Consider the following 19,003-nt stretch of genomic DNA (forward strand, 5'->3'; position numbering starts at 1 on the left):
CTCTTTACAGAAACTACTCATCAGCATTAAATCTCGCCGAGCGAGCTGCGCATGTGCGCAGCAACGATAGGCGAGACCTAAAAAATAACAAAGTCAAGTGAATTCACATAGGGAAAACTATTGCTTTACCAATGCTTGTTTATTAACTGGCTAAGGTGGTAAGGAAAGCCACCGCCTCATGACCCTGTCCTCTTTCCTTTGCCGATGACGGGTTCTATGACTCCAAAGCAGGAACTAAGGCTGCCAGAGCAAACGCGTCTTTCTTCTATGTCTACTTCTACTATTGAGATTTCCAGCTTACGTTAACCTGTATACACAGTTGCCATGTTGGGATGGTATAGGATTTGCAGGAAATTCCTGGATGACGAGTGAAAGTTACGAGCTGATCCCAGGCGCAAGTGAGAAAGCATATGTAAACCATGTGCAGCATGGGGTCAGAGCTTAACGCAATTGAATGCTGCTCATGTCCCAGGAAGTGGCAGCATATTATTTCAAAGGAGCTGCAGCCTGACAAGCAGTACCATGATACTCCATGTCACGGTTTTCTACTGTATCATCCAATACTCATTGCATGCTTGGAGCAAACCCCCCAGCATATTAGTCATGTTTACCACTTCAATTGTAGAAGGTAAAATGAATATATCATATGGCTGTTGCGTTTTCAAAACCATAACGTGCAAAGTGTTGTACAGAAGGACTTGACCAGTGAAAACAGCAGAAAAAGAGAGTAAAGATTATGGCTATTTTTTGTGGTTAATAAAGTGAATCACTGCGTCATGTCCTAGGACTGCACGGCGGTGGGTGTTCAACATGTAGTGCTCATGCAGGAGGGTAGCACACACTGTCTTACTAAATCTGCAACCACGTTGCAGGGTAAGACCAGTGTTTACTGCCCCAAAGGAAAACAAGGGAAGCCATCGCCTCCTCCTGACAGGAGACTGCTTTGGAGGTCAGAAAAAACAAACAGAACAAACCGCCGCCGCCACCCGGAGCAGCTGTTTTGAAGCACACTCGTGCTTGCGTCAGTACTGTCCTGGGAGCGCGTGTGAGAGAGAGAGGGGGGGAGCAGGAGGTGAGCCCAGGAGAGGTGCACGCGCAGTCTGCTCTTTTTAGAAGCACACACTCGTGCTTGTGGCACGCCCCTGCGCACTCCCACAAGGTAGATGCCGCCACAAGCACAAGTATGTGCTTCGAAAAAAAGCAGAACAACAGCTAAAGATCCTCCTACGCAGCGCATGAGCGCTGTGTAGGCAAGACCTAAAAATGGGCTACTTCTTTGAAAAATGCCAAAACTGTGGTAAAAATAATTGTGTTTTTTTTTTTATTCATGGGATGCAATTCAGCAGGGACCACACATTGTCTGCTTTCTGTTTGGAGAAGCATCATGCAGGTGGTGGCAGGGATTTCTTATTTTAAATTACAGCTGGACCCAAAAAGTTTAAGGGGCCATCAGCCCTCCTTTTGTTTGAGTAATATCTGGGCTGGGAGCTATCTGGAGCCTAACAAGTAGATGCTAATGTAATTGAAAAGAAACAAAGGCATGCAGTTTAAAATGTTTATAACATTTTGTATGAGTATTCACATGAATAACAATTTAAATAGCACTTACTATTTTTTCATGAGATTCTTTTATAGGGTTATTCATTCCAATGTAGGGAGTCTGAGCGCTTTACCCATTATACGTTGACAATAAATATTATGTGTGTAAATCAATGTATCGGATGTTATATATAAAAATGAGTTCATTACTGTCACAAGGCCAGCGGGGAAACCACGGGATGGAAGGGTGACTGGGGGGAAGCCCGTCATGTCGCCTATGCTTTCTTCTCGACAGGACGACTGGCTGCAGGCGTCTCAAACAGACTTGTCAGACACCGACGCTGTCCCCTTTAACTGGAACCCACTAGCAGAAGGCCCCGCCTCCATTGACGACGTCGTTGAATGGAACCCAATAAGGAACGACGGAAGCCGGAACTGGGTGTGCTCGGAAACCGGAGATCGGGAAGAGCGGAAGGAGACCGAAGAATCGAGGTGAAGAGTTCGTGAGGGAGAACCAAGATGCCCGGAGAGTACACCCAGCCCGGGAGGAGAGGAAGAACGACAAGAGTGGAAGGAGAGGCCAGGGGGCCACCGGGAACATGCTTCGTGAGCCACACTCCAGGAGGAGCGTGGCTGACTCAGGTACGGGCTGGGTCGGGAGGCGGGAGAAGCCAGAGGGTTGATAATATCTCCACTTGCCGCCCTTGTGTTCATAGTGTAAATACCCCCCTCCCCTCACCATCACTCCTCACCGCCTCCCGTTTGTTTGCAATCACTTAGTGCACCAGAGTGCTTCCTCACCCCCTTTCCCTCACTACATAGTAAGAACGTTATACTGATCCCTACCTATCTCGGATACTTTTCTTTTGGAAACTCTGGAGCACGTTCTTCTTCGCCCTACCTGATAAAAGGAGGAGGACGGCTGACCTATAGTGAAGGACGACTTCAGAGTCTGAAGACCCGGAGGACATTCCCTTGTTTCCCCATCGTTCTATTTCTTTTGTTTGTTCAAGCTGGCAGACCGCAGGAAGTGGGACTATCTAAAAATGAAACCATCTCTGCCCCGACGTAGCCTCTTGCGCATTCCTTCTGACCCCATCACAATTACTTACCAGTAATCTTCATTACTTTGAACCAGGAGCTCCTTGTGCTACTGGTAGTGATTATATGTAAACCGTGCATGGCCAGGAGAAATACAAAATCAGGTTTTCAAATGTAACGCAATGCTTGGGGTGCATTACTACACAAATAAACCCTTTTTAGCAGCCTTATAGTAACAACAGATTGAGAAAAAGGTTCTAAATCCATGCCTTGCAGTTTGCAGGCAGGTCCTTTATATTGATTCATAGTTCACGCAGTAGCTGCTCCTACGCTAAGGCAGAGGAGCGCTGCACCACTGCATCATTTGCAGTGGAAAAAGGCAAAATAAAATGCTAATAACACTACGTTATTATCATTTTATTTTGCCTTTGTCATGCAGCATTGCGGGTGTGGCAGGGCTTAGCTTTCGTCACAGTCCGCAAGGGGAGGAATGTTGGGCCCTTAAGTGAGCATGATGGTTCGACCAGCCCTCTTGGGCCAGCTAACAGTCCTGTGCACTTTGCATGTTCCCGACCAGGCTACATTACACAGCCTGGTGAGGAACATGCACAGGCTCCCTGTTGCGTTCTGAGCACTGACCACGGCGCTCAGACCAATCACAATGATGCATTGAAGCAGTGTGATTGGATCAGGGGAGCCTGTGTGTCCTGGTGCTTTCTGCTTCAGAGGATGAGGAGAAGCGGCGTTCCAGCAGCAAGGTAAGTCACAAAGTAACTTATTTTTCAATTCCCACCTCCCACCCCCGCCCAACCCATGCTACTCGGTGGCAGCCACCACTGAGCTCACTGTGCTATATTAGAAGCATTGCAATTTATGAACTGCACGTAATAAAAGTATCTGTGTCAAAAGCAGTAACCCACTTGCCTATCAACATAAAATAAAAATCTGTTCTCTGCATGTTGCTCAATGTGCTTTGCAGAAGACACATTATTCCTTTATGATACTTTAGGAGTCAAAACTGTGACTAAACAAAGCACAGACCTCTCCACCATGGTTATCTTACCATTATTACAATTCCCTTAGATTCATCAGGCACACAACGCTCTCTGCAGCTGGTGTCTTAACCCCATGAGATATTTTTTGAAGCAGCCCTTACAACCAATTAAGTCAGAACGGATTTACTATCAAGTTTCTTCTTGTTGCCAATTTATTTGTGGCCGAAATATAAAAAACAAAATGTACAAGTTGGCATACAGTTATTTTATCCCCTCTTTGCTGACACACTTTGACCCTCAATGTATGGGTTCAGCGAGTAGCCAACACTACTTCTTGTACGTTTATGCATGTTACATATAATTGAAAATAATCTACATATTTTGGGTCTCAACTGAGCTTTCTCTTTAATCAGTTCTGCACCGCCAACACACATCAGTGCCGTAAATACAAAATGTTCCTGTATATTTTTTATACAATAAAAAAAAACATAAGCATCCAGAAAGCTTTAAGATTTAATCCGGAGCTCCCTGTGGAACTGGTTCCAGGAAAATGTATACTTACCGGAAGTAAATGCTTCATGCAGCTGTTTGAGCACACGACATAGGTGGTTTTCATCGTTACAAGCTCCTTCGGGGTCGCTATAGTACGTCTCTAGAAATGCTCTTGGATTAAATTTTTGTAAATATGTTTGTTTGCCCGTAAAACTTGGATTCATTTTGTCTTCGAATTGTTCACCGCACTCTGGGACCGCGACTGTTTGTTACAAAATAAACAGAGAATGAATGTCTGTAACATCGCAAGGCGTGGCACGATTAAAGTTTCCGACTCAAACCTGTAACACTCTCAGTGCCGGTTTAGTTAACTATTGAGAAACATTGTACAGTAATGGATGTATCATTGCTCAACAGACGCGGCGTTATCTGCAGAGTAGCGTTCTTTGGCCTGAGTTATCCCCTCGTGGCAGGCTGGCAGCGCAGGATCGGATTGGCTGACAGCCCGCTGTTTCTCATTGGTTCCTTCTGAAAATCTCGCAATTTTACAACCCCACACACCCATCTCAGTCAGGGCTTTCTAATGTGCCTTGGCCTCAGATTAGAGTTCCTGTAAGGCTGCGGGGGGGGGGGTTGCGCAGCGGCCCCCCCCTAAGAGGGCGGCCGCCTTAGTGCCACAGGAAGGCACAGGGGTGGGAGGTCTAGTCCCTGGGTTGCACCAGGGGAGACCCCAGCAGATGGCTGCTTCCGGCGGGGGCGGGGAGGAGACAGGGGTATTTATACTGTCTCCGCCCTCTCCTCACCCTCTTGTCCTCTCGTTCGCCTTGGAGCAGGTCGCTGCTCAATCGTCTCGTCGTTTCAGGTTATCGTCGTGCGCCCTCCTCCAGTGTCTCTACTTGGTGAGTTTGCCGGTGACCCGCCTCTCGCCCAGGCCCTGTCCCTGGTCAGTTCCAGGTGACGGGGCCCTGTGGTCGGAGCACCACGGGCAGGGGGGGGGGGCGGTGCGGAGCGGGTTTGTAGGCTGGTTGTCGGGGCGAGTTTGGTGAGGGGGGCAAGAGCATACCCTGCTATCGGGGTCTCAATAGTCTGGCCGCGGTGGGTCGCTGGGGGCATTTAGTCTAGCGCGCGGCCCGCGTTAACCGGCTTCAGAGTCAATGCAGACTCTCAACTCTCCGTGCTAGCTTGGGGGTCGGGCATTGTGACGTGGAAACCGGAGTTTGAGCCTCGAGGTCGCGTCCACATCCTGTGATTCTGGGCAAATCACTTAAGCTCCCCGTCCTTATCTGTGTAATGTAATTGCTGTGTTGGCTTAGTTCCGTGGGCTCATGTTGCTTTCCCCCCATGTGTCATTACTACTGGAGCGCGAGCAGGAATTCAATTTGGTTGTGGCCTGACTGCGGGGACGTTCTGGCAGAGGCTATACGCCGCCTGCGGGGTGTGGGCCGGGTCGATTGTCAGTGCGTGGGCTGTAAATTTGTTTGTTATTCGTACTTGATAAGAGGTGCCCCCTCTTTGTCGTCATGGGCTATCCAGCGCTGGCCTAAATATTGCCTTGAGGTACAGCGTTCTGGTCGCGAGGGGTCAGGGACTCCGTGTCACGCCTACTTTGCCATACCCTGGCGGGCCCTTATCAGGATACGTTGTGGGGGGAAGGTGCCTTGCCGGTGGTCCTAGAGGACCCACGAGTTCGCGTCTGCACCCCGCCTCATCTAGACCGGGCAGGTGTGCTTCGATATTTGACGAGGTGACCCTCTTTCTTTTCTTGTTTTCCCCGCGCCGGAAGGTGTATGTTATGCGGTGCCATGTAGGGCGCTCCTTTACCGTGGGGCCGAGTGTGGATGCGGTGTCATGTATGGCCCTCCGGTGCCTTCGGATCGAGTACGCGCTATGTAGGCTTGCGGCAGCAAGGGCAGAGTGCCTGCCATGGGGAGTGTGGACATTGTGCCTGAATGTGTGGGGTGGATACGGTGCTATGCAAAGCGCACCATACCCTCGGGGCGAGCTCGCGATATAGATCTAGCAGGGTGCCGATAGTACAGTGGTTAGACCGGCGGATTTGGAGGCGGCGCGGAGGTGTTCGAGTCTCGCCAGGCTTGGTGGGAGAAGCGCACTGTGTGTAGATTGGAACTATGTTTTGATCGCCTCGTTGAACTTCCGGTGATGCTGGGCCACCCACAATCCTTCCGTGCCCAACAACTTAATTGGGTGTGTCCCCTTGTGGCGGAGCTGGTGCTATGTGTAGCGCTCTGAGGCATAATTGGATTTGGGCGGGCTAGCGCGATGTTATAATAACCTTAAGGGAGAACAGGAAAAAGAGTGTGGGCGCTCTGATGCCTGGGTTGGATCCGGCTCAGGTCGCATTGTATAGGCCCTGGAATGAGAAATTGCAGTGTTGGGCTGTTTCTGGGATCGCTGTTCGGACCCCGGCCGAGCCTCCATGTTGGTTTTGGGCCTCTCAGGTGGGACGTATGAATGTGTATGTAATTACGGTGCCCGTGTTCAGCGTTCCAGTGCCTTCGGGGCGAGCCGGGATATTTATAAGATAATAAAAAAATTAAAAAAATTCTGCCTGGCCTGAGGAATGCCCCCCCACAAGGGTTTCTAAAATGCACATGTAGAACGGTAAGCCCCTTGGCAGCGGGGCTCCTTTCCATGCTGGTTGCCCAGCTCCGCTACATTGCGCCAGCCGCCGGGCACTATGCTCCTCGCTCGGCTTCTCTTTCGTGGGGTCTGGTGCGCTGCCCCGGCGGGCGCGGCCCCACTCAGCTTGCTTCACCTGGTCTTGTTCGGAGTGCAGGATCTCCGGTGCAGGTCTGCTGTGTCGGGCTTTGGTCAGAGAAAAGGGGGAAATGGTTCTGAAGATTGTTTCAGCAGACAGGATCAGCTGAAAGCTGGATGTGTCTGGTAATGGCGAAGATAAAGCTTTGGGCAAACGCAGGGAGATGATGGACGGGGTGCTGAAACCGGCAGACTCTCACCCCCAGTCAATATCTGGTTTGAATCCATGGTAGGATTGCGCCCCATATCGAGCGAGGCTGACTCGAGACAGGCTACAGCAAGGGGGGGGGGCCCTCTGCACATGCGCAGGAGTCCGAAACCCATAGGCTGTAGTATTTCACTAGTCTAGTTGTAATAGGCTTGAGTGACAGAGGGAAAATTAATGTCCCAGCATTTAATAATTCCATTATTCTTATAGGAAATGCAACGCAGTACTGTATGAAGCATTATCAGTTTCTTCTACAAAGTGGTCTTTAGTGGGGTAATAGCACCGGGTCCGGTGGCGCAGTGAACTTATACCCCCCCCCCCTACAGGGACTGGTGTCTGACCTCTGGGTCACTGTTTCGATTGCTCAGCCTTTCATCCAGCTGAGGTTGATTAATTGCGTACCACTGAGATGGTTTACTAGAACCATCTGCTATTAAGTGCCAAGTCACCTACTTGCTCAGCCTTTCATCCATATGAGATCGATAAAATGAGTACCTTGGAGTTGGGTAACAAGTGGCCTCTGTTACTTAGTACCAGGTTACCTAACGGCTCAGCCTTGCATCCATTTGAGGTCGTTAAATGAGTACCATTGAGTTGGGCACCAGGAACAATCTGTTATTCAGTGCCAAGTTACCTTATTGCTCAGACTTTCATCCTCCTGAGGCGACTAATGAGTTCCATCGAGTTGGGTAACAAGAACCATCTATTATTTGCGCCAATTTACCTACGGGAACGTGCTCTCTTGTTGTTATGATTACTTGCGATTGGAGAGGTAGGGAGAATTGGTCAAGAAGTGTTAAACAGGTAGAATACGTCTGGCTAGAAATAAGGGAACAGGATTTCCTTTTGAATTCTGCTGGCTCTGGTTTGAACTGCATCCGTATTTGGGTTCAACAATCTCATTGTTTTTGGCCAGACACGATGCTCAGCAGCCAGACATGTAGGCGCATATCGGGTCTCCCGGGTTATTGTGGCCGGGGTCACGCATGTCAGGGCCAGCGGACTAGTTGATATCGGGTGGTGTTCCAGATGCCAGGGCCGCCCAACCAGGTGATGTGGGTTCCACATACTCCCACGCATTCATGGGTTGCCTAGTTTCCTGTCGGAGGGGTGAGTTAGGCATGCATGCGGAATTTTGAGTTGGTTTATTGGCTGCCACTTAGCACTTACTTTCTGCATTGAACTGGCATGACTTTCGCACGGGGCATGCTCAGGTGTGGCACGGCGTGCATTCACACACAAGGTGTCTCGGCCTGCAAAGCAAGGCACGTTTCCCGGTATGAGGAGCGGCTTTGTCCAGGAGAGGCCTGAGTGCTTTTGGCACAGTTACCCACTGGGGGAACACTGGTCATCATTCTGGTGTTCCCGATTCCCCTGGAACGATATGCTCCTACCATGCACCCCGGGGATGTTTTCTTTGCGGTGGAAATTACCTAGGATGCCTGGTTTCTCGGGAAGCCGCATGCGTTCCTCTTCTCAGTCTGCGGTTAATTCGATTATTTTAGGGTGTTGAGGTTATGCCTGTCTTCTGGTTGCCAATACCAAATTAATGCGAGGGGGTGTGTGTTCCGTATTGGGCAGGGTGCCAGTGCTGAGATCGTCAACCGTGTCCTCTGGGCAGCACAGCGGTGTTAGACTGGCTGTGCAGTTACCTACCCGGTTGGAACATGGTACTTATTGTTGTGTTCCCTCCACAGGTATTGTGCATGAGCAGCGGGAGCATACCGTTCCTGCCCTGCACCCGGTTTTGCTTCGCGGTTTTGGAATTACTTTTGGCGGCCTTTGTCCACTGACAAACCATGTGCGTTTTTCGTCAGTCGGCTGGGAATCCGACTAGAACACTGGTGTTGTCGTTCTGTCATCTACGGCCAATTCCAGATTAATGTGATGGGGTGTGCGTACATAAATGGTCAGGGTGCCTTGCTGAGATTGTCATCCACGTACTCTGGTCAGTACAGCGGGAGTGGATTGGCTGTGCGGGCCTCACAGGCGAGGCGGGAGGTTTAATCTGCTGGGGTCAGCACCCGTCTTAGGGGCCTGGTTTCAACGCTTTGTTTCATTGGCAAATGAGACAGAGTGGACTGGAACACCTAGTAAATGTGCGGTGTGTTGGTGGCCGGCCTGTATGCGACAGCCAGTGCCTGAGCATGCTGGGTAGCCCTGCAGACCAGTTGTCTCTGGCAAACACTTGTAGCTGCGCAGGGCTCCCTCGGTCTGTCGGGGTCTGTTATATTAGCCTGGGACGCTTCACCACTATGGTCGGGAGCAGGGGGAGGTGCCACCTTGCATCCAGCACCCAGGCTAAGCAAAGAGTTACGCCTGTGTTGAGTGAGTGTTAATGTTACCTGGTCGTTCAGTGGGACTCCTGGGACGCTTCACCACTATGGTCGGGAGCAGGGGGAGGTGCCACCTTGCATCCAGCACCCAGGCTAAGCAAAGAGTTACGCCTGTGTTGAGTGAGTGTTAATGTTACCTGGTCGTTCAGTGGGACTCCTTAGGGTAGGAGGACCTAGCGGCAAGGTACAGCTAGGGTGGTTTATGTGTGCTTCAGCGATCGTGAAATAAGTAGGCATCGCGGGCCCTGGCCCACACGGAAGTGGGCTAAGATCACACACACCACAGATGCCGAGGCCTGCTCTGATGCCTGGCATTGGGGTCCCAGGTTACTTCTGAAATGGCTAGCCCTTCAGATGCTGAAAGGATGTCCGTTGTTAGTTACGCGATTGTTAACCGTCTGGTTACTTCCTGGGTCATCCGCGGGTGTAGAGCGTTAGGCTCTTGTTGTCTTTCCAGCGGGTCGGTTTTATGCGGGATGGGTTTGTTGGGCACAGCCACGTGGTGGGTCTTTCTGTGTCTGACTGGGGTTAGCCTTCCTTAATCTCCCCGCTTGTCACACGGTTGTAAGACGGGGGGGGGGCATCCGCCCTGTGCTGTTTGAGTTGTTACTACGGTTATTAGTATTAAACACATCAGGTTCTCGTGGTACTGATATTTGCACCCAAACAATCTCCAGACAGGACTGCCCTTCCCCGCCTCCCCCCCTCCAACTCTTGGAGCAAGAGGGGTCCAAATTATTGTGGGGTTGGCAGGCTGGGACAGAGGTTGGTGGCGAACTCCCACATCATTCGGTAGGAGGATTTCGTGGAGTCTTGGGGCAGGTCATTGGCCGCTTCTTCTCGCGGTGTTTGTTCTTCTAGGTGTGGTCGTGTCAAGTGACGGAGGAGAGCAATCATCGCGTGGTATACCTGGGCATGAAGGAACGCCAGGCAAGATTGTAAAGTAGGCAGATAGTGGTACTTATCGGGGACTGGATGTTGGTCTCAATGGCATGCCGCCATGCTAGGGGAACATGTACCTAGGTCACGTACATCCGGCAGTGACAGGTGAACTGGGACCAGGTGTACTAGAATATACAGGAGTGGTTCCCACCACGGTTGGTCAGATGGGAAGCTGTCATCTTGATTCTCACTGGATACCCTTACTCCATCACGCCTATAGTAAGGTGAGGATGCCTGTTGACGCTGTTAGACCTGCTATTAGTTAGTAGGCTCACTTTTGTGCCTGGGCACGGTTTGTCTCGCATCAGGGCCAGTTTGGGGTTACTGGCGAATTGTTTGCTCTAAGGCTGAAGCGGGCGCTTCTAGAACAGGGCAGGATTGATTAGGCAGGCAGCATGACAAAGGTCTTTTCGGCACTGGCAGAATGGTGCAGGCTGCGAAGTAGTGCCATTGCAGAACATAGATTTGTCAACTTCTGCTAGGAAATGATTAGCAGCAGGAAGGTATTGAACCATGGTGAGCAACTGGTTTTGGGTTCGTGCTCAACAGGAGCAAGGGAATTACATTCTGTTCCATCAGGGTACGGGTACCGCCTATAGCACCAGAAACTGTAAAGCTGCCATTTTCGCCCTGGGCTGGGGTGTCAATGTCATCCAACTCTGCAGCCAGATTCTGAGCAGGCAAAGGCATTCTTGCGATGGTGCAACGGGCACTCAGCAGTACAGTTAGATGTGTGTCATCATACCCCGATATAACGGCAGTGATGAAATGTGGGTTGTGGCTACACACGACCAGGCACTCTAGGGCAGCTGGGGCGGGAGTGTGCCAGTGCCAAGAGGGTGCGGGTTGCCTGGGTAGGGCTGCTGGCTTGGAGGGAGCACTACTCGGATCGCCACAAGAGCACATTTTTTTGTATTCATAGAAGGCTGAATTGATACTTTTATGTGCAAGTTGCTTTAGTTATGCTTATGTTTCTTGGCAGGTCAGAAACTTTCAGAACGCAATGCTGGTGGTTAGCCTGTTGTCATGCTGTTCAGAGGTATTTTAGCTCAGGCATGGCCAAGCATGGGTTTTAGGCTGGTGGTCTGCCCTGGGATTCGTGTTAACAGGCAGGTGAAGCAGCAGAACTTGGAGGGGCCTGGGTTTGACCTCTGGATACTAGGGCGGAGCCTGGGGGCTCAATTAGTAGCCCGTCCTTGAGTTCGACGAAACAGGTACCTTTGATGCGAGTATCGGTACCGGGTAACTTCTCCCGCCCTCCAGCACTGCTGGCAGCCATGCAGGTTGTGGAAGTGGCCTTCCAACGGGGGCTTATGGTCCATATGATTAAAGGAAACACCGGGGTAACACTTTTGGGCTACAAATCAGCAGGAGAACAGTTGGCTTTCCCAGTAGTCAAATTAGAGAAGAATTTTACACGTTGTTCTCCTCTGTGGTCACTCTGTCCTGTCTCTCCCTGGTATACTAGCAGAATTTTGGGAGGGCAAGGCTTCACATTTGGTGGTGACTGATGGAATACGATGGGCGTACTCCAACGGAGTGTAAGAGGAAGTAAGGCGGGCTTGTCAACTCTTACCTCCTCCCGCATTGGCACTGCCAGGCAGGAGTGTCCTGTCAAAGGGATTGTTCTTTAGCCATGCAAAGGCAACTTTGGACCATCGCCTATTTTACCTTTAAGGTCATTTCAGTCAAAAATCCACGGGGGAGTTTAGAAAGGATGGGGGAACCTGTCCTGATGGTGCACGCTGGCCGCCGGTCCGGTTGGGCGTAGACTAGTTTAGCTGGACCTGGGAGAAGCCCGGTATCAGCATGCTGTAGGTAAAAAGGCCGACCGGGAGCCATGCGCAGTTGCGCAGAGCAAAAGGTCTTGGCTTCATCATGCATGGTCTTTTACACGTCAAGTCCACAGGGTGCCTGGAGGGAGATGGGGTGCACCTCTCTAGTTTAGGCATGGACCTTCTCCTACTGGATCTAGGGGAAGCTTTGGCTGCAGCAGGTTGTAAGTAAATAGGTCTACCTTGGTGGGGGGCCCTGGTAGTGACGGTGGCCACTCCCAAGGCTGTGGAGGGCGATCCAGGGTCTGCACATACCAAGGGGTACATCATGCAGCAGCACCGCGGGGTGCTAAGCCAGGATACCCAGGGATGTTTTAGCGTTGTCCCCTGGAAGAACGACGGCGCCCCGTTAGCCGACAGGCGGTTGTGGGTCTGAGCAACCGGGGGCTGCCATGTATGCTCCGCCCACCCCTCGCGGGGCAGGGGGCGTGTGAAGCAAGTGGACTGGGGGTCCACGGATGGGAGGGGTGGCCCCTCCCATTAGTTGGTATACACCATCTGGCGTTGCCATGGTGACTCTAGGCTTATCAGACGGGCAGGCGGCATAGGGGCTGGCCTGCCCTGGGATCGCCCGTAAGATAACCCACCATGTTTGCATATTGTTTATGCTAATAAACCTGCAGCAATATTTCTCCACTTACAATAGTATTGTGTTTTATTTATGTACTTATGTGTTTTGTGACAACTGTTGCCGATATTGGCACTATGTAAGGCTGCCCGGGGGGGGTGGGGGGTTGCGCAGCGGCCCCCCCCCTAAAAAGGCGGCCGCCTTAGTGCCACAGGAAGGCACAGGGGTGGGAGGTCTAGTCCCTGGGTTGCACCAGGGGAGACCCCAGCAGATGGCTGCTTCCGGCGGGGGCGGGGAGGAGACAGGGGTATTTATACTGTCTCTGCCCCCTCCTCGCCCTCTTGTCCTCTCGTTCGCCTTGCCCGCCCCTCCGCTTACCCAGCGTCCGGAGGTACAAAGGGGGGGGGGTTAGGTCTTCTAACAATGTTACTTTGTGTTGCAGGAGGAGTTACAGGGCGATCCAGGGTCTGCACATACCAAGGGGTACATCATGCAGCAGCACCGCGGGGTGGTAAGCCAGGATACCCAGGGATGTTTTAGCGTCGTCCCCTGGAAGAACGACGGCGCCCCGTTAGCCGACAGGCGGTTGTGGGTCTGAGCAACCGGGGGCTGCCATGTATGCTCCGCCCACCCCTCATGGGGCAGGGGGCGTGTGAAGCAAGTGGACTGGGGGTCCACGGATGGGAAGGGTGGCCCCTCCCATTAGTTGGTATACACCATCTGGCGTTGCCATGGTGACTCTAGGCTTATCAGACGGGCAGGCGGCATAGGGGCTGGCCTGCCCTGGGATCGCCCGTAAGATAACCCACCATGTTTGCATATTGTTTATGCTAATAAACCTGCAGCAATATTTCTCCACTTACAATAGTGTTGTGTGGTTTATTTATGTACTTATGTGTTTTGTGACAACTGTTGCCGATATTGGCACTATGCTGTTTACCGGAACAGGACGGCCATGTTGACCTTTCGAGGCTCGTAGAGAACCCCAGCCTTGTCAGTGGTGTGTTTGATTGCTGATAAAAAATAGTCACCAGAGGGGTGAGAGAAATATAGACAAACTCTGACAATGCCAATAGGTCGGGCAGCGGCTTTTGAATGCACTGTAAAGCCCGACCTAAAAATCCATGTAAGTTAATTACTGCCCCTCCCCCCAAACTGTGCTCCTGTCAGAGAAAAACACCACAATGATCTAGTTATCTATGACAGTTTAATAGCCTTCCAATGTCATGTGTGTGACTATGAAAGTTCAACTTTAGGAAGCTGGATAAATGTATATAATGATCACAGCTGTATGAAGGAACAGCAGTTTTTTCTGTGAGAGCACACACACAACTTCTGCCAAATCAAAACATTTACTCTTTCCTTCTGACATGTCAGAGCCAAGGGTCCTCTAGTGTTGCTCCCATAATTGTCTGGCAATAGCTGTGCTGTTATGCAAGACCATAAAATAAGGCATTAAATGAAAGAGGTAAGGGAAACAAATTAAGCCAGATGGGAAAACAAGAATAAAATGTGTCGGGCAAGAAAATAATGCTGTAAAGTTAAAGCATGAAAGAAAAAAAATGGCTAATTTTTTAAATAATATATAAGTTCACAAATTTTAATCAGACCCTGACCCATGGATTAGAAGAGTGCTAGCCTCTTTTAAATGCACAGACCATGTACGTGCCTGCCAAGATGCCCGGGTTAATGTGTAATCCTTTCTGTCAAAATTTCATTTTTAGCCCTAGAGCCAGTTGCTTCCTGGGGCTTGTAATTTGTCTTTCAACATTGAACATATGACCTAAAAAAATTGCAGCAAGAAGAGTGCTTTTCGCTAAATTACCTAGTATGACCCGAAGTGTCACACATGACTTGGAGCCACATAGGTATTGGATGCAGTATGGACATTAGTGGTACAAAATTCCCCTACTAACACTGTAGGAGTACAGCACAAACACCGCTCATGCACAGAACAGTAACTGTCATGAGTTACAAATTAAAATGTAGCCTTACAAATTAAAATGTAGCCAAAAGCAAAAAAGGCAGCCACCTAGGGTGACAACCTATGATATAGCAATTTAAAGGGAAAAAATGAAATAAAAAAATATATTGAAAAATCCTAGGCTACATCTGTTGTGTGTGGTATTTGTATAGTGTCAAAGGCAAAAAAACAGTAAACAAGTGATTGAAAGGTAACTGGATTCTGAGGACGGAAGTTGACTTTTTTCTGACGCGCAATGTAGTAGTGTACTTTAAAACGGACTGTCTTCAGCTGTTCCTTAACTTTGGGTAGGGTCCTCATTGATGTGGGACGGCTGTTCCAGACCTGGATGCATAGATGTAGAAGACCTGTTGGTGTCATGGCTGGGGATGTGCTGAGAGCCATCAAACATGGTGAGCTTCTCAGTTAAATAGGCAGGGTGCCAATTGTGATGACTTTGTAGAGGATGCAGCTGCTTTTGAAGATTGTGTATGCTGGCAAAGGGTGAATGAACCGGTGTTGCGTGGAAAGGTAGGAGGAGAACAAATGAAGGTTGTTGCCACTGAATCCAGTTGAGACATCAGGATGAGAATGAGGGTTGGATGGTCAACGGTGTCAATCAGTTGAGAGGTAAAGCACTATCAGAAGTATGCCTACGATCTGTAGGTTAGCTGTCTCCATGCTGCAGGTGATTAGAAGTTGGATTGGTAGTTTTGCAGGTAATGTGATCTTGGAGTCGGGCGTAGACCAATTGTTTTGTGGATTTTGCTGATCAAGGGTAGGCAAGTGATGGGCTAGTTGGTGGTGAGATTGCTCAAGCGTGGAGTACAAAATCCCTCCCTCCGTCACAGACCAAAGATCTCACAAACATACACTATCCATACATTCGCTGGTGGGGCCCATAACACCAACATTCACTCACCATCAATCTGTGTTTCTTGGGAGGCGATTATCTTCCAAACACTGACATGAAAGGAATTACCTTTTTACCCTAATGAGCAACAAATCTACGCAACCTTCTGATACTCATTAGGCCCTGAACTTCACCTTTAGTATTCCTCTCATCAATCGGGATGGATCAGTTAGTTGCAGGTTTAGGTTGATTTCCAATTCTCTAATTTACCTTTTCATTAATGCATTTTCAATGAATAAACAACCCAACTCATTCTGTAGTTATTCAATTCAATCTTTATCTAATTAATGCAAATTAAATCATTCATTTAATCAAGTCGCCAAATCATATTTACCTATTCTGGCTAATCGTCGTCCTCTATGTCAAATCTGGTAGTCTCGCAAATCTATGCCCATCAAATTTAGTAATTTCAGTTCATCAGGAGTTTGGGCATTAATTCAGTCCGTCAAAGATTCAGGGAAACAGCTGTCCTGCAGCGTCACCGTCCTCTCCGCCAGCATAACGTCAGGAAATCGAGAAAAGCCAAAAACGAACCCGCACCAACCTCTCTATTCTACCATAATTTATAGTAAAAATCATTGACAAATTGTAACAAATATGGTTCTTCAGCTCCTCGGACTGGTCAATCGAAAATCGTCTGACAGGGTTCACACAAAATAATGTCTCTTAGATCATCAGTCTTGCTTGTTCCGGTTTTTGAAGGCGTCTTATTGTTCTTTCTGAAAAGCTGGCTTGCTTCCCAGGACGACCTTGGTGGGTACAGTCTGGTTAGGGTCATGAAGAGGCCACTGTAGCTGGCGTTAGCGCAGGCGCACTTCACCCAAACCTCATGTAGGGTCGACGGTCGGGTTAGATACCAGAGGCAGCCATTTTGTGGCAGGCCCAAATGGTCAACTTAAGCAAAAGAAACACAAAACGTAATTAATACATAGAAATGACTAAATAAATGTTATTCCCTTTCTAATACCCATATTTGTATGTATTTATCTAGCAATAAGCAACACTCAAGCGGTTTATACTCACAAAATAAAGCACAAATCACGAATACATCACAAAAGCAACATATATCATGCAATATTCTAATTGTTTATCATTAGTATGCGTACATAATTTAGTTTACAATTTAATAAAATCATGCAAAGCAATCCCACGTGTATTTCTGTCATTAATAAGGTTGATTAGTAACTTCCACTTCAATCCATTAGTTCGATTATAATTAATGAATGAATCTAATTAGTATAAACATGCAAAATGGGGAGGGTATACAACATTTTTGCATTACCCGCTCCAGCAACCACCCCTTTGGTGATTTTATCACCATACCACCCAAAAATTTTGTTCTGTCTTTTACGGAATCTTTTAAAATGTTTTCTTGCTCTGAATCATAATTCAGTTTCACCTACGTCTTCTCTTTTTGCTGATTCATACATACTCTCCTTCCACTCTTTCAATTCTATCTCTTCAATTTCCCTTTCTTGTTTCTTATGTTTTCTTCTTAGTTTTTCACTTTTTACTCTTTTCTTGTTTTTATTATTTTTACAGCAAATACAACCTAATCTTATCACTAATAATATGCAAATTACACATGTTAATGGAAACAATATTTTGCTTTACTAAGAAATTTTTAATAACAGCTATTTTCTTTCCAATCTTTTCCCAAACACCTTCAACCTCCAGTGGTACAATTTCATCATGCAATTCAGTAATATTACTAATATAAATGTTCAGATTTTTGCTTTCGTCAGGAATGTAAGTACAACAATGTTGAACTTTCAGCATTCCACAGACTCCACCCTCTTTTGCCAGTAATATATCAAGGGCAAGTCGATTTTGCATTACCATAGCACGCATGGCAACCATTTCAGTGTCTACCAATAAAAATCCTCCAGCGGTGCTTGTTGACAAGCGATCCACTACTGTTGAAAGTCTTCTAATTTTGTTTGCATTCAGAGATATTCCCACTGCTGGTATCAATGCTCCAAAAATGTCACCTACAGTTTCTGCCCAAGATTCTCTCTTACTCGGCACTAAATGATTACTTAAACTATGTACACCATCTTCTCCTCTATCCATATGAAATTTTTTCGGGAAAACCAGGCCTACATAACATGTGCCATACCAATGGTCTGGCAAACAATAATATGCCCTGTTCCCACAAATAAAATATAATCCAGGAAAGACTGGGTCTTTTCCGCCTTTAAATCCCCATCCACCCATGATTCAGTATGTATCATGGCACTCACTATTACCTAAAAAATAATTATCATACACAGTTTGATTCCTTCGAATGCAAAATTTCCCTTTCTGAGGCCAATCTAAAGCTATAGTTGGACTAGCTTCTCCTTTCAAGTGTTTTTCTATTTCTACATCCCAGACTGTTTTCTCCACTTTCCCTTCTGCTGCCTTTCTTTGCATTTTCAGTCTCCTTTCTTCAACCATGTCTAAGAATGTCCTTTCCTGTTTCTTCAAACTGCACGTCAAATTGTTTCTAAAAATATATTCTAATGTTAATTCTTTCGTTTTAAAGAAAAAAATCACCAAATACCTTAGCTGGTTTTACCTTGTTTAGTTTATTAAAAGAAGGAACTTACGCAAAAATGTTATCTACATCTGAAAAATAATATTCTAATTTCCCTGTCTGATAAAATAAACTAGCTATTACACTGCATGTTATTCCATACGTTGCTGGAAGGTGATGATAAGTCACTCCCTCTGAAACAGAGGCAGGTAACTGCATGCATACGTAGCAGTCCCTAACATCCATTGTCTTTACATATTCATACAATAATTTTGAAAACACATTATTAGAAAAATCTGTTATTGACCTGTCTTTATGTAAATAATTGTTGTCTATTCTAGTTGGAACTACCTTTGGAATCTTCCCTATATTAGTTTTGTTCTCACTTTGTCCTTCTAATGTATCTATAGTGACCTTGAAAGAAATAACAAGAGCAAGGATGCTCCATAAAAGCATTAATAATCCTGTACAACAACAACACATTTTACACCATCTTTTCATGAATGTACATCTACCTTTGCTACTATCTATGTTAGCCATCTTTGTTAAAATGGACCGTGTCTTTTGACTTAGCCTCTTTTCACTTCACAACTAGTTTTCCTAAGCTAAGGCTCTAACACCTATTTGGTTCTACCAGTATCTATCTTTTGACTTAATTTCTTGTTTTCCTCATCAACAGCTTTCTTGATCTATTTAGTTTGGCATCTCATCATTCTTCACTTTCCTCTCGTCATCCAAATACAGAATTTCCTGAACTTCCGTTTCTTCTTCTCCAATGTCGGACAAGAGAACTCTCAGGATTTCCGATTCTTCTTCTTCTTTAACCACTTTCAGTACAGCCTCCTCTGGATTTCCTTGACTATATGCCTCTATTC

At 47.7% G+C, this 19,003-nt stretch overlaps 1 protein-coding gene across 2 annotated transcripts in view; it reads right to left on the reverse strand.

Annotated features, from left to right (window-relative positions):
• The window catches only part of LOC146861662 (nicotinamide N-methyltransferase-like), a 172,046-nt gene that overhangs the window by 121,623 nt on the left and 31,420 nt on the right, over positions 1-19,003 (reverse strand). Inside the window, exon 1 of one of the 2 annotated variants that reach the window (XM_085646012.1) lies at positions 4,138-4,407. The exons of the other annotated variant lie outside the window; for it this stretch is intronic. Coding sequence (XP_085502138.1) covers positions 4,138-4,291 — 154 coding nt within the window. The 5' untranslated portion in view covers positions 4,292-4,407. Of the gene's footprint in view, positions 1-4,137; positions 4,408-19,003 lie in introns of those variants that run through there. 2 annotated transcript variants of the gene reach the window in all.

This window comes from Triturus cristatus, chromosome 3_1, assembly GCF_964204655.1.
Source record: "Triturus cristatus chromosome 3_1, aTriCri1.1, whole genome shotgun sequence".
Classification (NCBI taxonomy): domain Eukaryota; kingdom Metazoa; phylum Chordata; class Amphibia; order Caudata; family Salamandridae; genus Triturus; species Triturus cristatus.